The sequence below is a fragment of the Grus americana genome, chromosome 24 (assembly GCF_028858705.1).
Source record: "Grus americana isolate bGruAme1 chromosome 24, bGruAme1.mat, whole genome shotgun sequence".
Classification (NCBI taxonomy): Eukaryota; Metazoa; Chordata; class Aves; order Gruiformes; family Gruidae; genus Grus; species Grus americana.
The window spans coordinates 2,151,492-2,179,312 of NC_072875.1; the positions used below are offsets into that span (position 1 = coordinate 2,151,492).

Here is a 27,821-nt window from a genome sequence, read left to right on the forward strand (position 1 = left end):
CAATTGTCACTGTCAAGTGGCCACTTCTCAGAGGCTGCTGACACCCTGTTAATTTGGAGGGTAGAATCATAGAATGGTTTGGGTTGGAAGGGACCTTAAAGATCATCTAGTTCCAACCCCCTGCTGCGGGCAGGGACACCCTCCACTAGATCACGTTGCCCAAAGCCCCATCCAACCTGGTCTTAAACACTTCCAGGGATGGGGCATCCACAGCTTCTCTGGGTACTCTGTTCCAGTGCCTCACCACCCTCACAGGGAAGAATTTCTTTCTAACATCTAATCTAAATCGACCCTCCTTCAGCTTAAACCCATTCCCCTTGTCCTGTCACTCCACTCCCTGATAAACAGTCCCTCACCATCTTTCCTGTAGGCCCCTTCAGGTACTGGAAGGCTGCTATGAGGTCTCCCCGGAGCCTTCTTTTCTCCAGGCTGAACAACCCCAACTCTCTCAGCTTGTCCTCATAGCAGAGGTGCTCCAGCCCTCTGATCAGCTTTGTGGCCTCCTCTGGACTCACTCCAACAGCTCCATGTCTCTCCTGTACTGGGGCCCCGGAGCTGGACATAGTACTCCAGGTGGGGTCTCACAAGAGCGGAGTAGAGGGGCAGGATCACCTCCCTCGACCTGCTGGTCACACTTCTTTTGATGCAGCCCAGGACACGGTTGGCTTTCTGGGCTGCAAGCGCATGCTGCCGGCTCATGTTGAGCTTCTCATCAATCAATACCCCCAAGTCCTTCTCCTCAGGGCTGCTTTCAATCCATTCCTCGCCCAGCCTATAGTCGTGCTTGAGATTGCGCCAACCCACGTGCAGGACCTTGCACTTGGCCTTGTTGAACTTCATGCGGTTTGCACGGGCCCACCTCTCCAGCCTGTCAAGGTCCCTCTGGATGGCATCCCTTCCCTCCGGCGTGTCGACCGCACCACACAGCTTGGTGTCATTGGCAAACTTGCTGAGGATGCACTCGATCCCATTGTCCCTGTTGCCAACAAAGATGTTGAACAGTGCCGGTCCTAGTACCAACCCCTGAGGAACGCCGCTCATCACTGTTCTCCACTTGGACATTGAGCCGTTGACTACAGCTCTTTGAGTGTGACCACCCAGCCAATTCCTTATCCACCAAGTGGTCCATCCATCCATCCATCGAATCCATGTCTTTCCAATTTAGAGACCAGGATGTCGTGCGGGACAGTGTCAAATGCCTTGCACAAATCCAGGTAGATGACGTCAGTTGCCCTTCCCTTATCCACCAGTGCTGTAACCCCATCATAGAAGGCCACCAAATTTGTCAGACACCATTTGTCCTTAGTGAAGCCGTGTTGGCTGTCACCAATCACCTCCTTATTTTCCATGTGCCTGAGCATAGTCTCCAGGAGGGAGAAGTGCCCACTTTCAATGAGGGTTTAACCCTCAGCTGACTCTTGTCTCTCCTTTTCCCAATCAAAGCTTGAGAAAGCCCCAGTCTTTAAAGTGTATCTTTAAAAAAACAAATCCAAGCTAGAGGGCATTGGCTGTGGGTGAGCATTCAAGTTTATTTCTTCAGGTTCCCTCTCCAAGTTGGTAGGTCTGCTAAACTTCAGTTCAGCTAATCTTTATATTAACCAAAGCAGTGTCTTTCACTAATTCTTTGCCCATGCTGGACCCATTCCTGTCCCCCGTGTATGAACAGAAGATGACTTCGGGCATTAAAAAAGCCAGACCAAAAGGATCTTAAATGGTCCTTGGAGAAATGACATGCCTGTGCCGCTGCTGATACACTCCCTGCTGTTAGCTGCCAGCAGGGCAGCTTGCCTCCTCGCTCTGCTAAATCAAACCCAGATGTGTGTTTTGATAAAACAACAAGCAGGAGGGAGCAGCAGCAGCAGATCTCACTCCTGTTTTGCATACATTGAGGCTGCAAAGCAAAGGCTGACTTGTTTAGCAGGTGGAAGAGGATCATATTCAGCTCAGTGATCGGTGAAGCATTTCTCTAACATTTCAAGCTGGAAATTCAGTGAGGAAAGCCAGGGTGAAGATAGTGGCCCTCTACCAGCTCTGGACTAGGAGCTTTATTGGATACAGGGGGAAACACAGTGACAAAGGATGAGGAAAAGGCTGAGGTACTTAATGCCTTCTTTGCCTCAGTCTGTAGCAGTAAGACCAGCTGTTCTCTGACTATCCAGCCCCCTGAGCTGGAAGACAGGGGCAGGGAGCAGAATGAAGCCCCCATAATCCAAGGGGAGATGGTTAGCAACCTGCTACAGCACTTAGACACACATAAGTCTATGGGGCCAGACGAGATCCGCCCAAGAGTACTGAGGGAGCTGGTGGAAGTGCTCACCAAGCTACTTTCCATTGTTTATCAGCAGTGCTGGCTAACCAGGGAGGTCCCAGTTGACTGGAGGTTAGCCAATGTGACACCCATCCAAAAGAAGGGCCAGAAGGAGGATCCGGGGAACTACAGGCCTGTCAGTCTGGCCTCGGTGCTGGGGAAGGTTATGGAGCAGATCATCTTGAGTGCCATCACGTGGGACGTACTGGACAACCAGGTGATCAGGCCCAGTCAGCATGGGTTTATGAAAGGTAGGTCCTGCTTGATTAACCTGATCTCCTTCTATGACAAGGAGACCTGCTTAGTGGATGAGGGAAAGGCCATGGATGTTGTGTACCTGGACTTTAGTAAAGCCTTTGATACCATTTCCCACAGCATTCTCCTGGAGAAACTGGCTGCTCGTGGCTTGGATGGGCATATGCTTCACCAGGTAAAAGATCTGGCTGGATGACCAGGCCCATAGAGTTGTGGCAAATGGAGTTAAATCCAGTTGGTGGACGGTCACAAGTGGTGTTCCCCAGGGCTCAGTACTGGGGCCAGTTCTCTTTAATATCTTTATCAGTGATCTGGATGAGGGGATTGAGTGCACCCTCAGTAAGTTTGCAGATGACACCAAACTGGGTGGGAGTGTTGATCTGCTTGAGGGTAGGAAGGCTCTACAGAGGGATCTGGACAGGCCAGATCAATGGGCTGAGGCCAACGGTATGAGATTCAACAAGGCTGAGAGCTGGGTCCTGCACTCTGGTCACAACAATCCCATGCAGCACTACAGGCTGGGGGATGAGTGGCTGGAAAGCTGCCCAGCAGAAAAGGACCTGGGGTGTTGGTCAACAGCCGGCTGAGTATGAGCCAGAGGTGTGCCCAGGTGGCCAAGAAGGCCACCAGCATCCTGGCTTGTATCTGAAATGGTATGGCCAGCAGGACTAGGGCAGTGATCTTCCCCCTATAGTTGGCACTGGTTGAGGCTGCACCTCGAGTTCTGTGTGCGGTTTTGGGCCCCTCCCTACAAGAAGGACATTGAGGTGCTGGAGCGTGTCCAGAGAAGGGCAACGAAGTGGTTAAGGGTCTAGAGAACAAGTCTTATGAGGAGTGGCTGAGGGAGGTGGGGTTGTTTAGTTTGGAGAAAAGGAGTCTGAGGGGAGATCTGATTGCTCTCTACGACTACCTGAAAGGAGGTTGTAGTGAGGTGAGTGTTGGTCTCTTCTCCCAAGTAACAAGTGATAGGACAAGAGGAAATAGCCTTAAGTTGTGCCAGGGGAGGTTTAGATTGGATATTAGGAAAAAATTCTTCACCAAAAGGGTTGTCAAGTATTGGAACAGGCTGCCCAGGGAAGTAGTTGAGTCACCATCCCTGGAGGTATTTAAAAGACGTGTAGATGTGGTGCTTGGGGACATGGGTTAGTGGTTGGACTTGGCAGTGCTAGGTTAACAATTGGATTTGATGATCTTAAAGGTCTTTTCCAACCAGAGCGATTCTATGGTTCTAAGTCACCTGCTTAATGCTCTGACATACGTTGCAAATATAAAAGCATGCTTTTTTCCCATAGTAGCATAGCTCTAAGAGAGCATTCAAAAGAAATCTGTAAGAGGAGGAGGAGGAGGTAGGCATGCCCTTTCTGTAGGTCTGTCTTTACCTCAGACATTTACCTCTGTAAAGCATTACGTTAAGTTATGCATTCAGGTGCTTCACTTCTACACTGGCGCTTAGGCAGTGCAGCAAGTTAGCGTGCAAGGGCGAGTGAGGTCTGGGCGTTTGTGGATAAGCCCGGACGTGCACGTCCCAACACGTCCTGCTACACAGCCCGGCTCCTCGCTGGGGCCATCGCTCCTGCACGGGGACCAACCCTCTCCGGGCTGCAGTGAAGGGCCGGTGCTGCGCGATGCGAGCGGGATTTTGCACGTCATCGGCTGCGCTGGGCCAGGAGAGGGACCCCTTGCTGCGTCCTGCGGGACGGCGGGAGCTCGGAAGGCACGGACAGCCCAGCGCGGGTCGCGGGTCGCGGGCGGGGTCAGCTCCCAGCAGCGTCGTTCCTGCCCCTCGCAATGTCCTGGTTGTGCTTGAGGGGGAGGAAGCCCAGACGCAGGCCGGACGGGGAGGAGGACCGCAGCCGGCTCGTACCCTGGAGGAGGTACCGCAGGCACCGAGCGGTGACCGTGGCTGGGACCGGCCGCGCTCCGCGCCGGATCTGGGGCTGGGGCGAACGCGGGCCCTGGCTCCGAAGGGCGGTGCCTGCCGGCTCTCCGCGAAATGGCGGTCAGCTCCGTCGTTTGCGTAACCACGCCCCCAAGTGCCCCTCCCGCCGACGCTGCGGCAAGAGCTTGGCTGGCGCGCGTGGTCCCCACGGTAACGGTGCGGACGCTGCTGCGTATCTTCTGGTCCGGCCGGCTCCTCCGGCGGGTCTCTTCGGTCGGTTTCCTCGGCCTGGCCATGCTGGCCGACGAGGAGCAGGAGGAGGAGTTCCAGCGGTTCCTCCGCCGTGTGGACGACATCAGTAAGCGTGCCGCGGGGCCGGGGGTGCCGCGGGGCCGGGGCGGAGATGGCTGCCCCCGGCCGGGCGTTGGGGCGTTGCCGCCCGCATGGAGGCAGCCGCGCATCCCCGTTTGCTTCAGGTGGGGAACCAGGAACCGAAAGAAAAAGTGGGTGGGTAAAAAGAAGGCAGGAAAGGAATGGAAAAGAGGAAAATTCCCGCCTTGCCTTTCCGAGTTAGTTTTGGGTGAAGTCTCCTTATGAGTTCAGGTGTCATGAGTCTTTGGGGTCGCCAAGAGTTGCTTTCTAAACCTGGGATTTTTTGTAATGCAGAAACTGTAAGTGGCTCTTGGAAGGGAGATGAAGCTGTATTTGTAAATGTTTCCATTTATAACGGCTACCCTGGTCACCAGTGCCTTCAAAAGCATATGTTGTCAGAGGCACAACTGAACTCCTGAGCCTTCTAGGATCACTCAGTCTCGTGTGTGTGTGTGTGTGTGTATATATACTTCTTTTTTTTTTTAAATCCCCTTTTTAGCCAATTTAGTGCAAGGCTTGAACTCTACAGACCCAACCGTCAAGGAAGAAACCATTGTTGAAACAGAGAAAAGGCTCCATGATCAAGAAGCTAGCAAGGAGGAAGAAAACAAGACTGTGGTGAACAGAACAGTCATCAACACGCAAGCTTCTGTAAGGGTTTTTTTCTCCTTTGAAGTTAAAGCTGTATGCAGTTTCATTCTTTTAAATAGTGCTAATTCACATTCCTTGTCCAGGCGAAAAAAAGTTGAACAATACTTACAAGTATGTTCTGAACATGACTTTATTTTTTTCCACTGGTTATCTTATTGGGAGGTACTTGATGTCATACTGTCTTTGTCTTAAGACTGCTAATAACACAGAATACTTCTGTTGGATTTATCCAAGTTGTATGCAAGCACTGAGGTGTTATAACTTGTAGCTTTTACCTGTGCTTCAGGAACTTGAGCAAAGCTAGTTGAAGACACAAGAGTCTCTTCATTAGGCTTTGATTCCTGCAGTAGGGTTTGGATTTTAGTGACTTGTCTCATTAGAGATGCAAATGGAAGCTTTCTGGTAATGTAAAAAATAATTAAGTCCTTACCATCCTTGGTTGAAGTGTCAATTTGATATTAACCAATATGCATCAAGCTGGGTATTTCAGAGGCCCTGTGGCTTTGAACAACTTAACCAAGTGTTCCTTTGCTGCTATGGATTTTACTAAAATGCCTGTATGTGTACACGTGTATACTGTGTTTCTCTTTTTTTTTAGGATGTGGCAAATGCAGAGGCAGTGAATGCAGGTAGGACAGTACTCTCTCTAATATTTAGCATCTCTACAGTCTGTTGTAGCAGAGATGGAGTAAGGATTGCTGTTACTTCATGCAAGACCTAATTCCATTCCTGACAAAGTCAAAGCTAACTTTTCTGATTACTTTAATCAAAATTCAGTCACATCTAGGAACACACTCAAGGATCTTACTAGAATGGCTGTACTTGTTGATAGAATCATAGAATCTTTAAGGTTGGAAAGGACCTCTAGGATCATCAAGTCCAACCATCAACCAAACACCACATCTACTAGACCGTGTCCCGAAGTGCCATGTCTACACGCTTTTTGAACACCTCCAGGGACGGTGACTCCACCACCTTTCTGGGGAGCCTGTTCCAATGTCTGACCACCTTTTTGGTGAAGAAATTTTTCCTAATATCCAACCTAAACCTCCCCTGGAGCAATTTGAGGCCATTTCTTCTTGTCCTATCACTTATTGCTTGGGAGAAGAGACCAACACCCACCTCACCACAACCTCCTTTCAGGTAGTTGTAGAGAGCGAATAGGATAGGTAGGTGAAGCACTTGCCAGTGAAGACTGAGGCAAAAAAGTTGTTGAGTACTTCAGCCTTCTCCATATCCCAGGTAACCAGGTCTTTCCTTCCAGAGAGGGCCCACATTTTCCCCAGTCTTCCTTTTATCACTGATGTGCCTGCAGAAGCTTTTCTTATTGCCCTTGACATCCTTGGCCAGATTTAGTTTATCAGGGCTTTAGCTTTCCTAACCAGATCCCTGGCTGCTCGGACAATTGCTCTGTATTCCTCCGAGGCTACCTGCCCTTGCTTCCACCCTCTGTAGGCTTTCTTTTTGTGCTTGAGTTTGTCTAAGAGCTCCTGGTTCATCCATGCAGGTCTCCTGCTGTTTTTGCCTGACCTCCTCTTTGTTGGGATGCATAGCTTCTGAGCTTGGAGGAGGTGATTTTCTGGCCCCTCATCTAAAAAGTTAGTATTCTGAATTTAAAAGGAAACAAGTTTATTTCTAGACATGATGTACTTTGAGGCAAGCGTGCAAATCCTGAGTGGTAACATGGTCTTTATGCATAATAGCTTGTCATTCATGTTCCAGTTTAATTGTTGAAATATCCCTTAATATGTTCTTTCTAGAGAAATGACTCAGCAATACCTTAGAAATGACTTTTTTTTCTCATCTGTATATTAATTTTAATGAAGCTTTTGTTGTTGTTGTTTGTTTGTGTTTTTAAACTAAAATACCACCAACTCTCCTGGCTCAAAGATGCCTTTCTGGCAATTTTGGAAAAGGATGCAAAAGAACGAGCTAAACGAAGGAAGAGAAATGAACACATAGCAAATGGTAATTGCTAAAGGCTTTTCTATCTAATGCCTTCAAAAACAACTTAGCAGGAACGGGGCTGATTTAAGAGGCTACGGAGCTACTCTGTTATTGCCATTCTAATGTACACTGAGAGTGCTTTGATTATCTGAGACACATCATTGATTAGCTAGATATAACAGGGTTATATACCTCACAGAGTTGTTGCAACCTGTTCTTCTCCGTACTGTCCTCTTTATGATAAGGGTTTGGGATGGAGGGAGTAAGTTTGAGTATTTGCAAGCTGGGCTGGGCGAAGAGAAATGCTCAGTTTTCCCTCAGAAAGAGGAATGGGGATCATGTGCACTGAATATCTCAGAAGCCCCTTGCAAATAATGGCTAATGAAGACAGCTGTAATGGAGCTGGACTGGAATTTTGATGATTATTCCAACAGGAGAATATGGCCTCTGTTTCCTCAGTCATCATTTGGAGAAGTAAGAAACAAATGTTATTTTGTATGCATGTGTGTTGTTTTGCAGCTCTGAAAGAGAAGGGAAATGATGCCTTCAGGAAAGGACACTATGTCATAGCCGTTCAGAGGTACACTGAAGGTCTGGAAAAACTGAAAGATAAGCAGGAACTTTACACAAACAGAGCACAGGTCAGCATGTGGAAATGAGCTACCACTGTACTACTTTTGGTGTTACTTTGTCAGGATAGAACCCAAAAAAGGATTGTTCTGTTATCTAAGTAAATTTCATAAAAAGTAATATATGTTCCATTACAGAGAGGCTTAAAAAAGGGAGCAAGCAATTTTGCCTGGCTGTCTTCCACGACCAGGAATTAATGAGTTCTACTTTGCTGCCATATTATCAACAGTAAATTTTTACTGTGGCTAGAAGTTAACAGCAAGACAGTGCAGGCTGAGGTTTTAATCTTTTTACAAATTTAATGAGAGTTGCACAAAGAAAATCATTGGAAGTGTAAATTCTTCCCTCTTGATCAATGTGTCCGAATCCCTCGAGGCATTAGTTTTGTGGCTATTTCTTCCTGAGAGAGTGTTCACATCTCCTCCTTCTTGGATGTGGCACAGGTGAACCCCTGCTCCTCGCAAATAAGTGGAAAAAATCATTCTAGTTCATAGTTTTATTTAAATGCACTGATTTTTTTCTTTTTTAAATTTTGGGGAGGGGGGGATATCACTTTTATGGCTGTAGAATAACATTCTCTATTTGCCTTGTATAATCCATATAACTCCAAGGAAATGGAAAATAAATTAAGAAACAGCTGGTAATTATCCTGCGAAATCAATGGTTAAGCAAATCAACAGTCTAATTTTTCAGTTTTTTAAATTAGTTAATATCTGTACAATAGTTAAAGTTGTTTGAAGCATTCTAATTCTTCGGCCTGGACTCTCTTGGGTTTATTTCAGGCCTATCTGAAGATGCATGAGTATGAAAAAGCCATTGGTGATTGTGAATGGGCATTAAAGGTAACTTCAGGATTCTATCTTTTATGATGAGGTCAAGTGCTCCTGGAAGTCAGATTTATGTGTTACTGATAATATGGAGACAGCTTTCTAATGGAAATGAAAGAATGTGGTGGTGTTGCACAGATTCATGCATCCTGAGTTAACTTGAACTGTATAAAGCAGTTCATATTTCAGTGCTGCCTGTGTGCAGAAGCTTTTCTAGCTCTTAAGAGCTTTTAATTAAAAAGTTTGTTATAAGTGATAATAAGCTATTAACTGCACATGTTAGCACACGATATCTTGCCTGTCCTTCTAAAAAGGGGGAAGGGACTCTAAGCTCACAAAGATCAGATCTGGTGGGAAAGGCAAAAATTATATAAAATGCCAAAGAGTTGAATCCAAATTCAGGTGTGTTATATCAGTGATGCCTATGACTACAACACAATTAACAGATTATTAATAATATTGTCAGCATCATTTCAAGAAATCAATATTTTCGACACATAATTAAACTGGAAAAGATTACCTAATCTGTTACCATTGAGCTTTTTTTTTTGTGCATAGCTAATGAACATTAGTACTTATGTCATTCTGACAGAACTCATCAAAGACGTATGGAAATTCTGTTGTTATAGAAGGTCTGTGAATGTAGACTTGTTGATTAACATTACTTAATTCTATGAGAGTCTGCTTATATTGCCTGAAGTGCAGTTTTCTGGGAAGGATATTAGCACCAGCTGCTTTCCACCTTTACCCAGACCAAAACCTATCTACGTTACTCGCATAGGGAAGGAAAGTTGGTACCTGGAGGTAATAATTCAGCATATAAACTTTAGATGCCTCTAGTAGATAGTATGAATACTGTCTTCTGTGCTTACAGTTACTTAGGGGAGCTATAACTATTAATCAGAAGGCTGGAAAAATATTTAAAGGTTAAAATTTCTAAACACATAATTAATAATTCCTTTTATCACACAGTGCAATGAAAAATGTATTAAAGCCTATTTTCTAATGGGGAAAGCTCACCTGGCACTTAAACACTACAATGAGGTAAGTTGACTAAATCTTGTGGCCATGGGACCATGTTTTGTTCTGCTTTTGATGTGATGTTGTGGGTTAGAGGGAGAAAGTTGTGATCTTAAGAATCGGACAAAGAAAAGTATGTTGAGCCTTTAGACTTGAGAGAAAATTTGCTTGCTTTGCAAAGTCTAATAATTCTAAAATCAAGTCTTCTTTCCGCATCTTAGTAAAATGCCCTGTATCCTTTACTTTGGTACACACAAAATGTAGAAGGACACTTTTGTGTAGCCATGTCAAATTGTACTCTCGTTAACCTCAAAAGAACGAGGGAGCTTTCTGTTTAGTGTACGTGATTTATCTCGTGGGAATTTGTCACCACTTGGCTGTCAGACACCAAGACAGCAAGCTTTACTCTGGTGCTCTGAGGCCTCAGTCTAGACTGAGTGAGTGTTTGGGGAGTCTGCAAGGACTGCGTATATGCTGCAGAGAATCCTGTGTTTGGTCACTTCTGTTGAAGTGCTTCAAGACTGATATTGGCAATGTGTGCTCAGGGAAGTGGTAGTGCTGGAAGTGCCGTATTTCAGCTCAGGTAAGGATCAGAATGAAGGAACAGTGGCCTTGTCGGGTACTGCAGGCTCTGCTGATTGCAGTCTGCTAGCAGTGACTACATTTCTCCCAAAGAGACAATTGAGTAGAATGTAATTTTTTTTCCTAAATCGCTCTGAGCAGCGGGTGTTAGTACACTGTTGCTGCATATAACTAAGAAATTATTACATGTCAACTGTGGATGAGAAAAATCTCTGCATAATTCAAGTTCAGTGAACTGCTAAGATGAAAGATGTTAGTGAGAATGATATCTTTTTTTTTTTTTTCAAGATCCCAGTGAAATGAATGTCAAGCAAAAGATTTAATTCTGCATTTCATGTGTGAAAACATAATGGAAGCATAAATACTGTTAAAATAATGGAACATCCTATTAACAAATACTTAAGCTGCCAGATATTTTACTATAACCCTGACCCTTCATCTTCAAAAATCGTTAAGAGCCTGAAGAGGAGAGCAGGCAAGCTCAAAAGTATTTCTGATTCTGTCAGAAACTACTTCAGTAGAAATAACAATAGATGTAGAGTGTGGACAATACAAGTCTATATGAAGTCTACCTTGAGGGGTTCTTGGCAGCTTGATCTGTGAAGAAAGTTCTTCCCTTTTGCAGGCTTGGTGATCAGTTGAATTCCGAGCATATGCTCAAGATACACAAAAAGCACAGAGAGCAGATAAAGTTACAAGTTGCACAAGTGTCAGTCCTGGTGATAGTTACAGTTCCTGCGGTTTTAATGCTATGCCTTGTTTTCTGTTTTCTCACTGTAAATTTGCTTTTTTGTTCATGCTAGTATGTTCCTAGGTTTGTACTTGAAATTTTCCTTTTAATTTGAAATAGCAGGTGGACGTAGGAACTGAGAATAATATTAAACTTACACTTTTAATTGTGAAAGTTTAGACTTGTGTGTCTCCATAAATTTTATTTTTCACACTTAAGTACTGTGGCCCAAGAACTTTTGAGGTTAAACAGGATGACTCTGACTATATAAATATAATTTTTATCATCTTCCCATTTTTATCTTGAGACCCAATTTCTCTTTTCTGTTAAGTCCAGGCAGTGTTATGAGAAGATCTTACAAATTGATCTCCAAAAGGAAAGCCTATTTAAAGGTAAGAAATTGGAATTTTTACACTGTTGTCCCTTGTTTTCTGATGAAGATGGTACATAATAGCAACCACTGCTCTACTCTTTAGAACTTTTGATGGGGTCTTTTAATGTAGCTTTTGTTTCTGCTTGTTTCTTCTTTAAGCTGTGTTTCACTCACCAGAGCCGTGGGTCATCTGTACATCTGTATGTAGCAGGTAGTGCTCTCTCTGTCATGGAGTCTACTTCATTTTTACTTGAAACTTGACCATATCAAAGCATTTAACTGACATGCTTTGTTTTCTTTTGATTTCCAAGATTGTATGAACGAGGTAAACTTGGAGGAGAAAAAAAAGAAAGATGAAGAGAGAGCAATGAAGGAAGTTCAGTGTGGAAAGCTGGCTGCTCTGTCCATAAAAGAACTGCTGCAGAAACTTGATAGGCCTGACCAGAATATCCTCTACTATACAGGAGGGATCAAACTTTTGACAGGAGCTGTGAAAGACTGTAAGTACTTGATGCAAAGGTTGTTGATCACGGGAGTTGTAATCCAAGTACACAAATACAAGTGGAGTAGTTTTTAAAGGAACAGAAAAACTTGTCCTGTATTTAAAACATAAAATCAGCAATGTTTTGATATTTCAAAATAGCTGGTAGCTATTTACATATATTTACCTTTTTTTTTTTTAGAACTAGACTGATTACGACTAATTTGGGACTAATTTTAGATGGATTTGGGTCTCTTAAGAGTTTAATCTCTTAAAAGGTGTTTAATTTCATTTTGAAGTATTTCTAATTCTCTGTTAAAGTATATTAATTTGCAAAGCCAGTCTCATGTTTCAGTCTTCCGAAAAAGCCTTTAACTTGAAGTCACTTGTTCTTTACAGTACCAGGCATGAATTAGAGCCACCTTCAGCTTCAAAGCTGTTTCTACTTCAAGTAGCATTCTTGGAGTTTTTTCCCCTCTTTGAACAATGTTCTTTCCCCAAAGCTGTTGATACAGTGACCTTTTCTTTTAACACTGTGTTATAAGAGAGCAGGAGTCTGTCTTCACAGTGATACATCAGCCAGATGGATCATAGAGCTGATTTGTTTATCTCTGAATTTTTCAGGCACTGAGCAAACTTTATTTAGAACAAACAATGGATTCAGTATCCTCAAAGTCAACGAGGTTGTAAGACGGTAAGAGCTCTCCAAAGGGAAACAGTAGGGCGTTACAGCATGAGGAAATGAAAATATTGTTTTCAAGAAAGACAGTCGCCTCTTGAAATGCAAATGAAATGCTCAAAAGATAACCTAATAACAGATTTTAATGCCTGAATGGACTGACTTATGTCTGACTCTTGTACAAACAGTGCTCTCTTAGATGCAGTGAACAGAATTAATGAAGTTCTGCTTCCATCTCCTATTTCTGTACAGTTATCTTATCTCTCATGGTGAGAGCAGGTTTGTAAAGAAACCTGAATATAAAAGAACATCTGAAAGCACTTAGTTGCTTTAAGTATGCCTCACTGGACTCCCTGGTGCTATTAATTGCCATCGGTAAATATTTGGCCATATAGCACTCTAATGAAACTCTCTAATCCTGTAATCAAGGAAGAGGATTAGCTCTGGGGACCTGTATTTTCTGGGCTGCCATTATATTGTGTTTCAGTAATCAAGAAACAAATCTGACATATTTATCTGTATTGCTTCATAAACTTTGTCTTCAGAGGGATCTCTTGTCTGAATGTATATGTGAGTTGAGTTCAAATAGATAATGGCAACAAGATGCGAAAAGATGCAATTTGAAAATTTTGCAGAATTAAGTTGGTTCAGAACAGCATGATCTGGTTGAACAGGGCAGGAGAGCTATTCTTTAAGGTTGTTAGTGGGACTGCAGCACTGAGACTTCTTCAGGCTTCATCAGTATTTCGGATGTTGGCTGTAAATAGACTTAAGAGATGAAGCAGTTCCGAATTTGCACAAAGTTGCTATGCCCTGGCTATTCACAACTGTCTCAGTGTAGAACTGAATTTATCACCTATGTTATGCTGTGTAATGCTCATGTAGAGTCTGTGTGTGGTGAGGGTGGAGTAGAATTAGTAGATCACAAATCTGGTCCCAGGGGAGGTCCTCTGGAAAACAAGTCTGATAGTCCTAGAAAGTTTAACCAATGAGCTGGGTTTAGAGCTTATGAGTTTAAGAGTTAGGATGGGGCAGATCCTCATCCCTGTGGGGCTTTGCTGATTTCCATAGCCAAAGAGCTAATTGTTTCATCTGTCCTTTGCTCTTTTTACAAGCTGACATTTCTAATCTAGGGGCTTCTGTGCAGAGAGAAAAAACACCGCTGAAGTGGATCTGTCTGTTACTCTTCTCTTCCTTTGGCAAGCTGTCTGTGCTGGGAATGGTAAAACTATGTAAACAATGTTAATCATTGTTAATGTACTGTTAATGTGGGACTTACTGTGTCTAAAATTATTGTTTGGCACGAACATCACTTTCCCAGAGCGCTTGGGTTTAGACCTTATTGTAAACGAGGTTTTACAGGTCAAATGCAAGTGTTGGAGGTATACTTCTAGCAGCAACCACAATTTTGGCGGCTCTGTGCATCATGAGATGACATTTCAGTCTATTTCTGTGATCATTTTAAATCTACTGAAGGAGTGGAAAGTAAATTCCGTGACATTATTGCTGCTGTTAAGATAATATCACTTGTATCATTTTGTCTTTTTTAAGCAGTTATACCAGCAAAAAGCAGGGTTTTATAGAAGTGCCATTAAAGAAGGCTGAATTCCTTTGACATTCACAGTCAGTAGTCATTGGGCAGGTAGCCCTTGCCTCTGTTTCTAGGGAGTATCTACATAGATGAGGAATGGGCTGCGGTGCTGGTGGGTGGTAAAGTGGTGCAGAGTACCACACAAGGAAAGTACAGAATGCTTGGTGTCAGCGCTTGTGTTGACTTGGATATCTAAGCTGATGCCCAAGAGCATATTCATGCTGCAATGTAAGGGGACAACCTGGTTTATGTTCTGCCTGTAGGTAGGTAGCAGTAAATACAGACTAATGTGCAGGCTTGTGTTTGTGCCTGGCAGGGCAGTGTACTATTGTGCCTGAAGAGCTTGGACCCTAGCAGATTGCCAGCAGCTGATGAAGTGAGAAGCACTTTGTGCTCATGATTCTGGTGTCTCTTTGAAGAAACGCTTGGTGCCTAGCGTCTTGCTAGTGAGAGTAGAAATTCGAGCACTAGTGTATGCATTGAAGTAATGGAGCTGAGAGATTAGTGGGTGTTCTGCCTTACCATTGTTCTGCTGGAGTGTTATGCAAGATGAACAATCAGAGCGAATGAGCACATTAGTGGATGAAATAAAGACATTGAACCTGTTAAATCAGCATCTAGGGAAAAAAAAAAAAAGAGTAATGCAGTTGCCATTGTGGGTGACATTGCTCTTAGCTCTTTTCTTTTTTTTCAGAAGAAAATCAGCGTCTTCTATTGACTCACCCTGATGTCAATGCACAGCTGCCAAAACTGCTTTCTTGTGGGATATCAGAGATCCAAAAGGAGACATTGGCACTAATCTCTCTTTACTCAGAGAATGAGAATGGGAGGAGACTGCTGGTCAGGCACCAGGACCTAACTAAGTAATAAACACTACTACCTCAGAAAAATTTCCTTAATGCCTACGTTCACAGATGTTCAAAACTCATTCCACTAGCACCAAGGTGACAGGCTTTCTGAAAGGAACATTATGACATTGAGAATTTTGTCCTTGTGGGATAGGCCTAGTTAAGCAAAAGTAAAAGTTAGGTGTGTGGGGAAAACTTCAGTAAACTTTGTATCTGAAGATGTTGGTGAAACCAAGTAGAAAGGGCTTATTCCTGAGGATGTTCATGTAATTTTCATAGAATCATAGAATGGTTTGGGTTGGAAGGGACCTTAAAGATCATCTAGTTCCAACCCCCCTGCCATGGGCAGGGACACCCTCCACTAGACCACGTTGCTCAAAGCCCCATCCAGCCTGGTCTTAAACACTTCCAGGGATGGGGCATCCACAACCTCTCTGGGCAACCTGTGCCAGGGCCTCAGCACCCTCACAGGGAAGAATTTCTTTCTAACATCTAATCTAAATCGACCCTCCTTCAGCTTAAACCCATTCCCCCTTGTCCTGTCACTCCACTCCCTGATAAACAGTCCCTCACCATCTTCCCTGTAGGCCCCTTCAGGTACTGGAAGGCCGCAATTAGATCTCCCCGGAGCCTTCTTTTCTCCAGTCTGAACAACCCCAACTCTCTCAGCCTGTCCTCATAGGAGAGATGCTCCAGCCCTCTGATCAGCTTCGTGGCCTCCTCTGGACTTGCTCCAACAGCTCCATGTCTCTCCTGTACTGGGGCCCCTGGAGCTGGATGCAGTACTCCAGGTGGGGTCTCACAAGAGCGGAGTATTTTGAGGCATAGTTACTGTTTTTTAAAGCAATAAGTGTGTGTTTGTCTAGCAATCAATCAGGAGCTTACACTGTTGTCTCTTAATAGCTCATGGTTTCAAACTGCGACTCTCTCCTCATTTGGTAATTGGTATTTCTTATTATTCTGTGTTGCTGTGATTCACTGAGTGGAGAAAAAACAACAGTGTATTATTAATATAATATTATATCCGGTTGTCCTGCTATTTCCTTCAATAGTTAGACAGAGGAGAAAGTTTACCATTTTGAGGTAACAGATGAATGGAAAAGATTCTCATAACAGTTGTACAGACTTCACTGTATTATATACAACATTAATCCAGAGACATTTGCTCTTGGAGGAAAGGTTAGAGAAATGAGCCACATCAGACAGGATGCTTAAAGGCAGATAATATTACTGTGGCTTGAAATATCAGGAGCCTGAAAAATCTTCTGTCAACTTCTGAAAGAGATCCTGGGCCTGATTGCTTGAAAAGAGTTAGGATGTTCAGAAGGTAAAGTTGCAGATACCGAGCTTCTCAGCAGTTGGGCTCGTCATCAAAAAGAGACGAGACTATAGGTTCTCTTACTGTGCTACAAAGTTAAAGAAGAGTGGCAGAGAATTTCAGCTGGTTAGAGAAGCATGTGGAAACCCCAACACACGTCTGCAGATGTACTTATTGTTCAGCAGAGCTTATGAGTTCACAGTCTGAAGTCCTGTGAATTGCATGCAGTTCAAATCCCACAGCCACAAGCACACACTATTCCAAAAGCTCAAAAGGTGAATGGTATGATGCTCTTTTTATGCAGTCAGGAGTTTAATTTTTCTTTGCTACTGTAAAGCTTTTTAGTTAAACCCTTCCAAAGGCTGTTGGGTTTGCTCAGCACGTCCTTTTAAGCAATGCAGGCATCAACACTGACTTTCCCTTCAGGCCTTTAGAGTCTGTTGAAGCTGTTAGCTACTGGGCTGTGCTGATGGTGCTATTGATTGCATTCTACTTGTCTGTCCTGAAGATGTTTGCCAGCAGCAAAGCAGCTTAGTTTCAAATGTCTGTGGAGCTTACATGCTGATGAAATGTTCTAATGCTGACAGAAATTGGTACATGTGTTAAAATAACTGTACTTCTGCAAAGAGGGACAATATTGTGGGAGAATCTCATGCCAAGATACTGTTCCAATGGCATTTAGGTGACTGACTATGTTTGGAGGGCCTAGTGTATCCAGCTTGGTCAAAACGCTACTGAACGCGAAGTAGTTTAAGATCATAAATTGTGTTGGTGCACTTAAAATACGATTTTGATCTTAGTCATTAAACCAAAGCTGACATAATTTTTTGGGTTTTTTTAATAACAGATGGCTGCAGATTTTGATGACGTTTGTCAACAGCACTGATGCCAGGGCTAGCAGTGCCATGAACATACTATCTGATTTAACTAAAGAGGAAAGGTAACTTGCATTTCTTCATTCGTTTGTATAAAGTTATACTTTGAAACATACTAAATGAGCTAGTGATAGAGGCTGTTGACCTTCTTTGCTGTGAAGGTACATTGCTGACTGATATTCACCTTGTCTTTATGTTGCTGTTGTGTTGCCTTTATCTGTGATTTTTGTCTAAAGCTTTAAGTGTCCAAATATGGCTTTCTTTATTCCCTAACAGGTTCAAAACCCAGTGTCGTGTCAGGCTTTCCACAGATGTTTTACCTTTATTCACCCAGTTGCTGGTATGAAAGATCTGTTTCTGTGTTTCTGGTTTACAGAAAACATGTAACATGTCTTATGACCGCTCTTTCCAGTTTTACAGCCAGTTGTTCCTAGACAGAACCTCTCTGTGGTAAAACTATAGTAGTTACCATGTCTCTAGTTCTGTAGGTGTAAGAAATCCGGTTTTGTCATACACTTTCCTCAGGAAAATGTTACTAGTTTTATGTTCAGTGAAAACTGTGGACTTGGTTGCAGATTCCCATTGGTCATGTCAGGCCAGGATTTCACCCTCGGCTTTGTGTTATGCCCTTCTGAATGTGACTTAAATCCATTGTCAGCAGCGGGTTATATCTTGGAGAGTGACTTTTTCTGTTTCTTTCTAATCTGAGAGATCAGGGTGAAGAGATGACATTAGGTCACAAGGTAAAGATGTTCAGTGTTTCAGATTCCTTTCCTAGTTATTGTTTATTTAAACTACAGGCTTACAGTACTGTTGGCACAGAATCCTGTCCTCAGGAAGAAGGAAGATGATAGGGAAGATTGGTTCTGTTGCAGAACAGCAGATATAGCTGGAAAGTAAAATACTTCCACTTCTCCAAACGAGCACCAAGACAATGCAATAATTCCAACATTTTTACATGCTTCTTGCTCTCTCTTTTTGGAACATACCTTACTGGAATTACAGCTGCAGCAGAGGCTGTTCTGTTCTGTGACCTAAGTAAGTGATAGTAGGAAATATTCACAGTGTGAGGTTAGGGACCACAGAATCCAGTCACTTTTTCCCCAAGACTCTTAAAACATCATTGTGAAAATGAGGTTAACTGACAAACTTTGGACAATTGGGATTTAACATAGGCAGAGAGATCCCAAAATCCCATTTTCCATTGCCAGAGGGATAGGAACAACTATTTTTTTGTTTCTTTGTCATTTGTTCTTAATTTGTTATTCCGCTCTTCTGTTTTTAGACCTCTGCCAAGCTGGTGAACCAGGCAGCCCTTGCCCATTGCATTGGCGTCATGGGGGATCTGTGTGCAGATGTGGTCATTCGAATGCAGATGGCCGAGTGCAAAGAGTGCTGGCAAGCGTGCTTAAAGCTTGTGGTAAGGAAACTTGATGGCTGCCTAGAATAGTGTTTTCAGCCTTATCTCCTGTGGAAATAGCACTTATGTGATAATGTTTATCTGCCTCCCCTAATAGCTCGGAACCCTTGACTGAGATCTTCCAAAGGTCTCAAAGCAGTCCATTGTTCACATAAATTGTGGATCAATAGATGGGTGGAGGAGAGTGAGTGGTCCCTTATTGTAAGTGGTCCCTTTCAGGGTAAGGATGTGGTATGAATTCGGTCCTCAGAAACTAAAGAATTCAGAGGGTGGGAAAGGATCTTCTTAACTGCCTAAACAAAGTTTGGAGTGTGCAGCCTTAGAATCCAAAGTGAAACAAACGCAAGAACAAGAACAACTCTGTATCAAAAAGGTGTCGTTAGCTCTGGTGCTCACAGGACTTTTTCTGCATTCTGAGTTCATGGTGCATCAGTGTCCCCCGATGCACCATGTAAGTAAGCACGGAGAAGGCTGAGGAAGTGCATATTCTGAACTTCTGAGTTAACTGCCATCTTCTGTCCTTTGAACGCAGGATGAATGCTTTGATGTCAGCACGCCCAAATACCAGGATTGCTTGTTTGCAGTGCTGGGCCTAATGATGAACTTACTGCTTGAATCAAATGTGATCATCCAGGTATACAAGATCTGTGAATGTTCTTTGGTAGTGTTCTTCTAATAATCGCTTTCTTCGAGATTCAGAATTGCTTGAGCAGTTAGAGCTTCCTCCTCCCTTGTCATTGTAAATGGGCCTGATGCAAGTCACCGAAATCATACCAGAACATTCAAATAGAATAGGTGAGGGAATGACTGTGGAATATTGGGCACCTTGCAGTCTGTACAGGGGAAAAGCTTGACTGCATTAGATGGATTTAGAGCCCTCTTTCACATCAAGCATGCTGAAGCACTTAAGGGCTGGCAACCTTGGATTTTGCTGGTGTTCAGTTATTTTTTTATTTTTTATTGGTGTTTAAGGTCATCATTAAGGGTAGTCAACAATTTAAACAAGCTAAAAAATGAAAAAATTTACAAAATTTTCTCCTTCACCTCCCCCCCCAATATATGCACACACACACACAAGAAAAATACAGTGTAAAGCATGTAAAATGTGGCGTTTGGCATCAGTCTCCGATTATGGGGTATTCTTAGATGCTTGGAACATTCCAAAATTATTTAAAACTAAGGATTCCATTAAGAAGGAAGGATTTCTTAAGTTACATCTGGGTGCTGAAGTGTTAGTAACACTGCTGTGGGTGCCCTGATCTCCATTGGATTCTTTGTTGTTGAGTACTTTGTCTGTTAACTCATTTCTGCTCTAACACTTCCCAGCAATCAGCTGGACCTGAGTTTTTCACATTGTTGTTTCAGGACTTTGCTGTGGAGATAAGTGGCAGCTGCATGTCTCTCCTCAGGGATAAGGATGGAAGGATTGTGACAGTAAGTGGGATATCTATGGACTAACAAAAGATTGTATTAGCTGACCTGACCTCAACCCTTCAGGGCAAACTGCAGCCCTGTCCAAGTCTGTACATTGGGCTTTGAAGTCTAAAACATTCATAATTATTAGTAGTAAAGAAATAATATACCACTTACGTTATTCAGTTTTTTATATTATTTGATGCAAGAGGTTCTCAACCTTCTCCTGAAATCTACTTAACAGAAGGTCTTACAAATAGTTTAATCCTTAGGATGGTTTTCAATATAAAACTCTTTAAAAAAAAAAAAATCAATCTAGAAGCAAAGGAGCAAGAACAATTTGGGTGTTTAGCAGCTGTTTCTTTTTACAGTTCTTGTATGTGAATCATACCTAGGAGATTGTACTCCTATTAATGGTGTGTAACTCCCACAGATAGCAGTTATTCAAGGCAAATGGGTAGGAGCAGATGTGGACTCAGTCTGTTCACCTCTCCAAACTCACATAAATTATTCTGATCTGTTTTACTTGACTGTCTTGGTTTCAGTTGGGATAAAGTCAATTTTCTTTCTAGTAGCTGGTATAGTGCTGTGTTTTGGGTTCAGTATGAAAATAACATTGATAACACACTGACGTTTTTAGTTGTTATGAGGTAGTTCTAGTGTAAACACTAAAGTCAAGGACTTTTCAGCTTCCTGTGCCCTGCCAGGTGCATGAGAAGCTGGGAGAGCACACCCAGGACAGCTGACCCAGACTGGCCAAAGGGATATTCCCTGCCATATAACGTCATGCTCCGTATATAAACTGGGGACGCTAGCCAGGAGGCACGATCACTGCTCAGAAACAGACTGGGCATCAGAGTTTTTTCACAGGTGGTGAACAAGTGCATTTGTGCATCACATGTTTTATATGTATATTTTTTTTGTTATTGTTACTATTATCTTCCTTTGTTATCCTATTAAACTGTCTTTATCTCAACCTATGAGGGTTTTTTCCATTCTTCTACCCATCCCACTGGAGGGGGTAAGGTAAGTGAGCAGCTGTGTTACTACCTGGAGTGAAACCACAACAGTCACTCAATACCAGCAGTACTAGGCTGGTTTCTACTAGTAATTTGTTTCAAGAAAGAAACATACATGGAGTTGTCCTGATCTCAGTTTGGTCTCATCTCTCTCTACGCTGTCTTTAGAAGCTGTGCTGAGTTCAGTTTCCAGTTAGCAATAAAAAAGCCATGTCCTAAAGCTGTTCTTCATTATATTTCTGTAAATTTCTCCTTTTATCACTTTAATTACTTTGGTTTTATTCTGCCATCTGCAAAAACAAAATAATTGGAAAACTCCCTAAAGTTGTCTGGGCAAATCAACTTTTTTTTTTTTCCTTCTCTCACACTGTTGCCTAATTCAGAGAGCCATTGGAGTGCTAAGTCGCATCCTGCCAGCATCCTCCTCGGCAGTAGAAGAAGTAGTGAAAGGAGGGGTGGTGAAGAAAATGATCAAATTCTTGAAAGTAAGTTAATTTTAACAAAATCACTTTATTTCTGCTTGTATTGTCCCTTCAGAAAACTGTAGTTGCCCCTGTGTTTAGCCTCCTTTCCCTGGGAGAAAGACTTGTGCAGTCACTCTACCTGCATGTGTCTGCATCTGTGTTGTCCATTGTAACAGTGTTCTCAAGTTTAATTTTAAGCTAGGTAGCCAGTTTGGAGACTAGACTGCCTTCTGTCGTCTGGTCTGTAGCCCAGATTTTTCAGTTGTTTCCGTATGAGCCAAATGACTGGACACAGCTCTACTTGCAGAGACCTGCAGATTCAAGAATCCACTACCACAGGCCCACTTGGAGAATTAAAGCTTGAAATTGGTGTAGCATATATGTAATCTAATTCGGACCACTGAAAAGCAGTTGGAGTCCTTTCCACTGATTATCAGTGAGCGCGGAATCAAGCTTGGGAGCAGTTTTTCCCTCAATAATGCAATATGTTAATCTGTAGACACTGTTTTGCTGTATAACTGTATATAGCAGAATGCGTATCCACCAGCCTGATATGGATTCTAGAGATTTGCTATGATGCAGATAAAATTAGTCTAGAAAAATATTGCGGCACTCAGCTTGGCTCTTGTAACTAGGAAGCAGAGGAGTTAATAGTTTGAAAGGAATTGGGCTCCAGAGATTCAGGGAATCTTGTATGTTTGTTGCTTGCAGGAAAGAGATGATTCTTGTGTCATTTTCAACCTGTGTTCATCTTGATATATGCTTTACAGAGGTCTTAATTTGGTATTTGGCCTTAGGCATAAGAAATACCTAACTATCTCCATGGTACCTGAGCTATTCTGTAACCTTGAGTAAGTTGGGGTACGAACTGCTTGTTTGTTAGTGTGTGCTTTAATCAAATCCAGGCTGGAGGAGAGATCACATCCAATTATGGTATAAAGACCCTTTCCATCTGCACCAGAAATAATAGACAAGCTCAAGAAGATCTAGTGAAGTCAGATAAAGGTGAGTGATAACTTCACTAATTAGAGACTGAAGGCAGAGATGTAATCTCAGTATCATCCAAATACTTTCTTCCCCTCTAGAATGGAACTGAACATTGGGTTTTACTCTTGCAAGACTTTAGCCATGTTTTCCGAGTAATGTGCCCTTTTACCTCCTGAAATAGTGTTTAATGAGCCTTAGCTCTGTGTGTGGATGTAAATAGGCACATCAGATAATGAGCCTGAGATAGAGAAACTGCACTTTAGTAAGGTGGCTTGATATGCTTTTTCAGGGCCAGAAATATGTGTATTTTGAAAAAAGTGCTTGTTAACTGTAACTGAATTGGGTTGTATTTCCTGAAGTTAGTGGCTAAAATAAGAAACTTTATTGAGACTTCTGATTTCCAGAGACTGAGGTTGTTTATAGTTTCCTTCAATTTACATATGGTTATTTGGCCTGGTATTAAAAGGAAATGGGTGTGGAGACAGAGTGACAATATCATAGAGTCATTTAGGTTGGAAAGGACCTCTAAGATCATCGAGTCCAACCCTTAACCTAACCCTTCCAAGACCACCACTAAACCATTTCCCTAAGCACCTAATCTACACATCTTTTAAATACCTCCAGGGATGGTGACTCCACCACTTCCCTGGGCAGCCTGTTCCCCAGATCCTCCTTCTGGCCCCCCTTCTAGATGGGTGTCACACTGGCTAACCTCCAGTCAACTGGGGCATCCCCAGTTAGCCAGGAGTGCTGATGGAAAGTGGCTTGGTGAGTGCTTCCGCCAGCTCCCTCAGACCCAGGTGTCTTAGGGTATTTTTGAGTATATTTGCTCTAGTCATGTGGTATAACACTACTTTGATTGCTTTAAAATCCAGGTTCAATTAATGCTAATGTAACTACAACAGAGAATACTTTACATTTTATCTAAATGGTTGAACCTGTCAAGAAACTGTCAGCTCGTGTAGTTCAACTTGAACCCTAAGGATTTCCACTCATTGAAAGCCTCTCAGAGCATCATCTCCCTTTTGTACACCCCGTATTAGTCTCACTGTCATCTGTAGATGAAGCTTTCATTTCCTCAAATTAGCAACAACACTTCATTCTCATTCTTTCCACCAAAACTCTGGGTATTAATCTTGTGAAAAGTCACTGTTTCTTATTTTTGTCATCTCTGTTTGCCAGCAGATGCTAGCAAGAGCTATACAACTCTGTCAAGAGTACAGACAAAATACTGTGCTGCTGTACATTAGTGTAGGTTACAGAAGTAGGTGAGCTGAGCTGCTTTATGTTCACTAAGGATATATGGAAAACCTTTTTATGTTCCTTTTTTCTGCTTTTCTTTCCACAACAGCATTTCTGTCTTAACACATTTAGCTTGGCACTGTAACTGTTCTACTCTGTGCTTGCCCTGCTAGTATGGTGGGGTGAGAGGCCAGTGCAAAATCCTGCAAGCAGCAAAGGTGGCATGTTCAGTTTCAGAGCAATATTAAACAAATGCAGAAACACAAGCTCCGTGCTAGAGAACCTCTTAGAGTGTAGATTCAATTCTGTGAGAAAGACATCTAGGCAGGTCAAGCTGAGACAGCATCCTGGATCCTGAACCTTGCTATGAAATTCCCTTCTTCCTCCAGGTTTTCTAGAAAAATGCCCCACATGGAGCTCACTCTCTAGGAGTTTAGTTAAAGACAAGAGAAAATATCAGTGCTATTAGAACAAATATGTGTGCATTCAGTACAATTAATCTCTCTCTCAGGGTTCCGTGTGCTGCTGCAGCTTTTGGACTCAGAGAATGAAATGATTGTGGGAAATGCTGCTTTCTGCCTTGGCCAGTGCCTTGTAGTTCCTGGAGCGGCGACATCCTTACTGAATTCCAATGTTGTGATGATTTTGTTGAAACATGCTGGTGGTGATGCTACAAGAACTTCAGTGCAGGAGAATGCAGCAATTGCTCTGGGGAAGCTTTGCATTGCTGAACCAAGGTATTGCAAAAAGACTATTGTTCTCCTGTGCCATCTGGTTGTTATTAGGTGATAATTCTTGAAAAACTGACCAGTGTAAGTTGATTCTATTTGTAGAGCAAGCAGGTACAGGGCAGATGATTAGTTTGTATAAATACCTCATGAAATCTATCACCCTTCTTCCAGCTAGAATTCCCACTTGTGGTACTGTCCTCACAGTTCTGCTTTAGGGTTCCAGTGTTGTTGTCTGTCCTAACATGTTTCAAGGAGCTCATTTTGCCTTGCCTTCTGATGTTACCTGTGCTGGAAGAATGGAAGGAGGAGTGATGTATAAGTTTGTAGAGGTCAGAGCAATAATGAGAGCAAAACAAAAGTATGAATGTCAGCAAAGAATGTCTGCAGCTGCCTGCCAAGAGTATGCCAAGCTCTGTCTAGCTGCAAACTATCAATTAGATCTTGAACAGCATTCCAGACGGAGGAACTGAGTTCAATTTCTTAATATACATCCTGAACCACTGCAGAAAGCGAGGGATAATGCTTAGGTTCCAAAAGGTTAAGTACCTTGCTTCTGGTGGAGATCCCAAATGAGCAATAGAGAAAGTATCTGCTGTGATATTTGCAAAACACTCCAGAGATATAAATGGGGAAACACTTTTTCTTGGTTTTTTTAATTTGAAATGTCACCTATTTGAATTGTCAATTGTCAAGTATTATTTAGAACTTTCATTTTCCTTTTTGTGGGGAATAGTAACCTAGAAACTCTGTTTCTCGTGCTACTTTAGGAGGAATTTTTTGCATGTAGCATTAAACATCCTTGACGGTTTGGGCATGAGGTATAGCAGAGCAGTAGAAGCTTAAAACTTCTATATTCCCCTGGCAATCTTTCTGTTGCCTCTTCAGGCATATTTTTCAACTGCGGAAACTCAATGGACTGGCCATCCTGAACTCCTGTATGAAATACGTGCATAGCATCTGAAGTCTTCAAGAGAGCTTCGAAACGTGCAGTTAGTATCACTTGCTGTTGAGGATTTTCTTCTTTTCTTCAATAAAACTAACTCAAAGCACATCAACTTTTCGGTCCCTTTTCAAAGTGTTTAAGCTTGTTTGTGTTTGCTTTAATAAATGATGTAGCCTTTCTTACTGGCTAGTTCCTTGCTGGTTAATCATTGACCAATGGCTCATCTAGTCTGCTTTCTGGTTTGGGTCCAGTAACCACTGTATTAGAAGAAAATAGAAGTAAATTGTCAGTTGTCACTTTGAAGAATCCTCCCCCCCGCCCCTTATGCTGTCCTCTGGTTGCTAGGTTATATAATTCAGTATCGCATGTGTGATATCACTTCACACTTTGCTTAAGCGTTAAACCTCATACTTAATTGCTTAAATATATTGGTCTTAATTTCACTAAGTGCTCAATCTTAGCAATAACTCATGACAATGAGGTTTGTGTATGAATTATGGACTATTTTAGTAGCATTACGCTTGCTGTCTTTGTAAATTTAATGGGATCCCTTTGCCCTTTACTTTTGTGTGGACTAAGAACAGTAGTTGACCTTACTGATCTTAAGTACTTTCTCATGGCCCCTTGTGTTCATCTGTAATCTCCTCTACAATTATTTGTTTTTTAAACAAGAACACAAATGGCACATCCTTCTAGTGTCTGTGCCTGCTGGAGAGGTCAAAAACTAATTACTACTACTGACAAAAGTAATTTGAAAAGAAGGCAGTAGTGCATTGCTCTTACCTTTTATGTGTTCTTCCAAAAAGGCAATTTAAAACACATGAATGAGAAGTTGTTCCAAAGAGCCTGCTTTCTGCATTAAAGCATAGCAGCTTTGTTGCTGAAGTTCATTGTCAGCTGTAAAACAAAGCCTTAGAATCAAGGCAGAGCACTAGGAATGCAGATTAATCATCTGTGAATAAAAATCCACAGCTTTAGTTGGTGTGTAAGATGCTTCTGGAAAGCATATCTGTTGAGGACTCCGGTGGTGGTGCTAACAGAACAGCAGCTATAGTAGTGCTGGCAGAAGACTGTCAAATTTAATGAATAGCCTCTTCACAAATAAACAGGTGCATGTAGACACAAATCTGTACCAAATGCTTGTATAACTTAGGCTAGACAAGGACTTTTGCCATAAATACCATACTTTGTTTCCTGTGTTCAAAACCAAGGCAAGAAAAAGAATATATTAAATTTATATGAAGAAGCACAGACCAGTCATCTTTGACTTTAAAATGGCTCTTCAATTTGCCTCCTTGACACCTGTGGGTGTTTATTCTGTATGTAACCTTGTCTCTTCAGAACAGGAGCTGACAAATTATATATCATCCTTTTCAAAAGAGCAGCTGAATCATCTTCCTACTTCAGAAGCAGGAAATTCTCTTGCACTTGGTTTTTCTCCCCTCATGGTGAAAAGTATACAGCTGATAATCTCACTGTCTTTCTTTAAGCTCTTACCATTAAGTTACACACTGCCTACACAAATATGTAATAAATACTATGTGTAGTGTTCAAGTCCAAATAAGCTCTACACTCTCAACCTGACAATCACCAAGCATAGTCTTAAAGAAAAAACATTATTGAATCTTATGTTTACAGAGGCAGGATATCAGAGGGGAACAGCAGGTGTAATGTGTCACCAGAAAATTACAGGAGAGTTAAAATGATGTTAAAAGCCTACAAGCTAAAGATCTTTCTTGGTTTTTACTAACAAACTGGGTTTTCTTTAATGGGACCTTTCACATACCAGTTGCTATTATCCCCAGAAGAAAATGGTGATCAGTAAGAGAATTGCTTCTAACTTCCTTCTGCAAAAGGTGTGTGAGAACTGATTTGTCCTTCTCAAAAAGAATTACTATTGGCAGAATTTTTATGAGCACACCAGGTTACCAGCAGGAACTGTTGCCATTTGGGGATGGGAAGTGGACCTGGGCAATCGAGCAGTTACAAAAGGGGTATTGACCGTATGCAAGCCATAGTCCTATTTGAAGAACAAAGAACCTACCAGTAGATCCTAGCTGGGAGTCACCATGTGTTTATGGATCACTTTTGTAGCATCTTTATACTTTAAACAGTTGCAGCAGATTTTATGGTTCAGGAATTTGTCTTGACCAATACTCAGGTAGTAAAACTCATGTGACAGTCTGTGGGGAGAGACCCATGTCTCAAATACTATGAGTGTACGACTACAGTTTCT

At 42.4% G+C, this 27,821-nt stretch overlaps 1 protein-coding gene across 2 annotated transcripts; it reads left to right on the forward strand.

Moving 5' to 3' along the window:
- Positions 1–4,444: 4,444 nt before the first annotated feature.
- On the forward strand, positions 4,445–26,047 carry TTC12 (tetratricopeptide repeat domain 12). 2 transcript variants are annotated; one of them, XM_054802828.1, is made up of 21 exons: positions 4,445–4,800; positions 5,314–5,465; positions 6,064–6,094; positions 7,356–7,433; positions 7,932–8,053; positions 8,825–8,884; positions 9,842–9,913; positions 11,533–11,593; positions 11,886–12,074; positions 12,680–12,749; positions 13,868–13,956; positions 15,020–15,188; positions 17,339–17,431; positions 17,643–17,706; positions 18,652–18,786; positions 19,319–19,420; positions 20,152–20,220; positions 21,602–21,703; positions 22,588–22,687; positions 24,423–24,648; positions 25,528–26,047. In XM_054802828.1, the coding sequence occupies exons 1-21, from the start codon at positions 4,557–4,559 to the stop codon at positions 25,601–25,603; spliced, it is 2,304 nt and encodes a 767-aa protein (XP_054658803.1). In that variant the 5' UTR covers positions 4,445–4,556; the 3' UTR covers positions 25,604–26,047. The 2 variants fall into 2 exon arrangements, with proteins under 2 accessions (XP_054658803.1, XP_054658804.1); XM_054802829.1 differs by lacking the exons at positions 22,588–22,687; positions 25,528–26,047 and having other exon boundaries at positions 24,423–24,599.
- Positions 26,048–27,821: the final 1,774 nt, after the last annotated feature.

What these genes read in the sequence shown, in the direction of transcription:
- TTC12 (XM_054802828.1), top strand. Translation starts at nt 4,557, where the DNA reads ATGGCGGTCAGCTCCGTCGTTTGCGTAACCACGCCCCCAAGTGCCCCT. An exon ending in TGCAGAGGCAGTGAATGCAG is followed by an intron (nt 6,095 to 7,355) that starts GTAGGACAGTAC and finishes CCTGGCTCAAAG; the next exon opens with ATGCCTTTCTGGCAATTTTG. An exon ending in GATTTAACTAAAGAGGAAAG is followed by an intron (nt 17,432 to 17,642) that starts GTAACTTGCATT and finishes ATTCCCTAACAG; the next exon opens with GTTCAAAACCCAGTGTCGTG.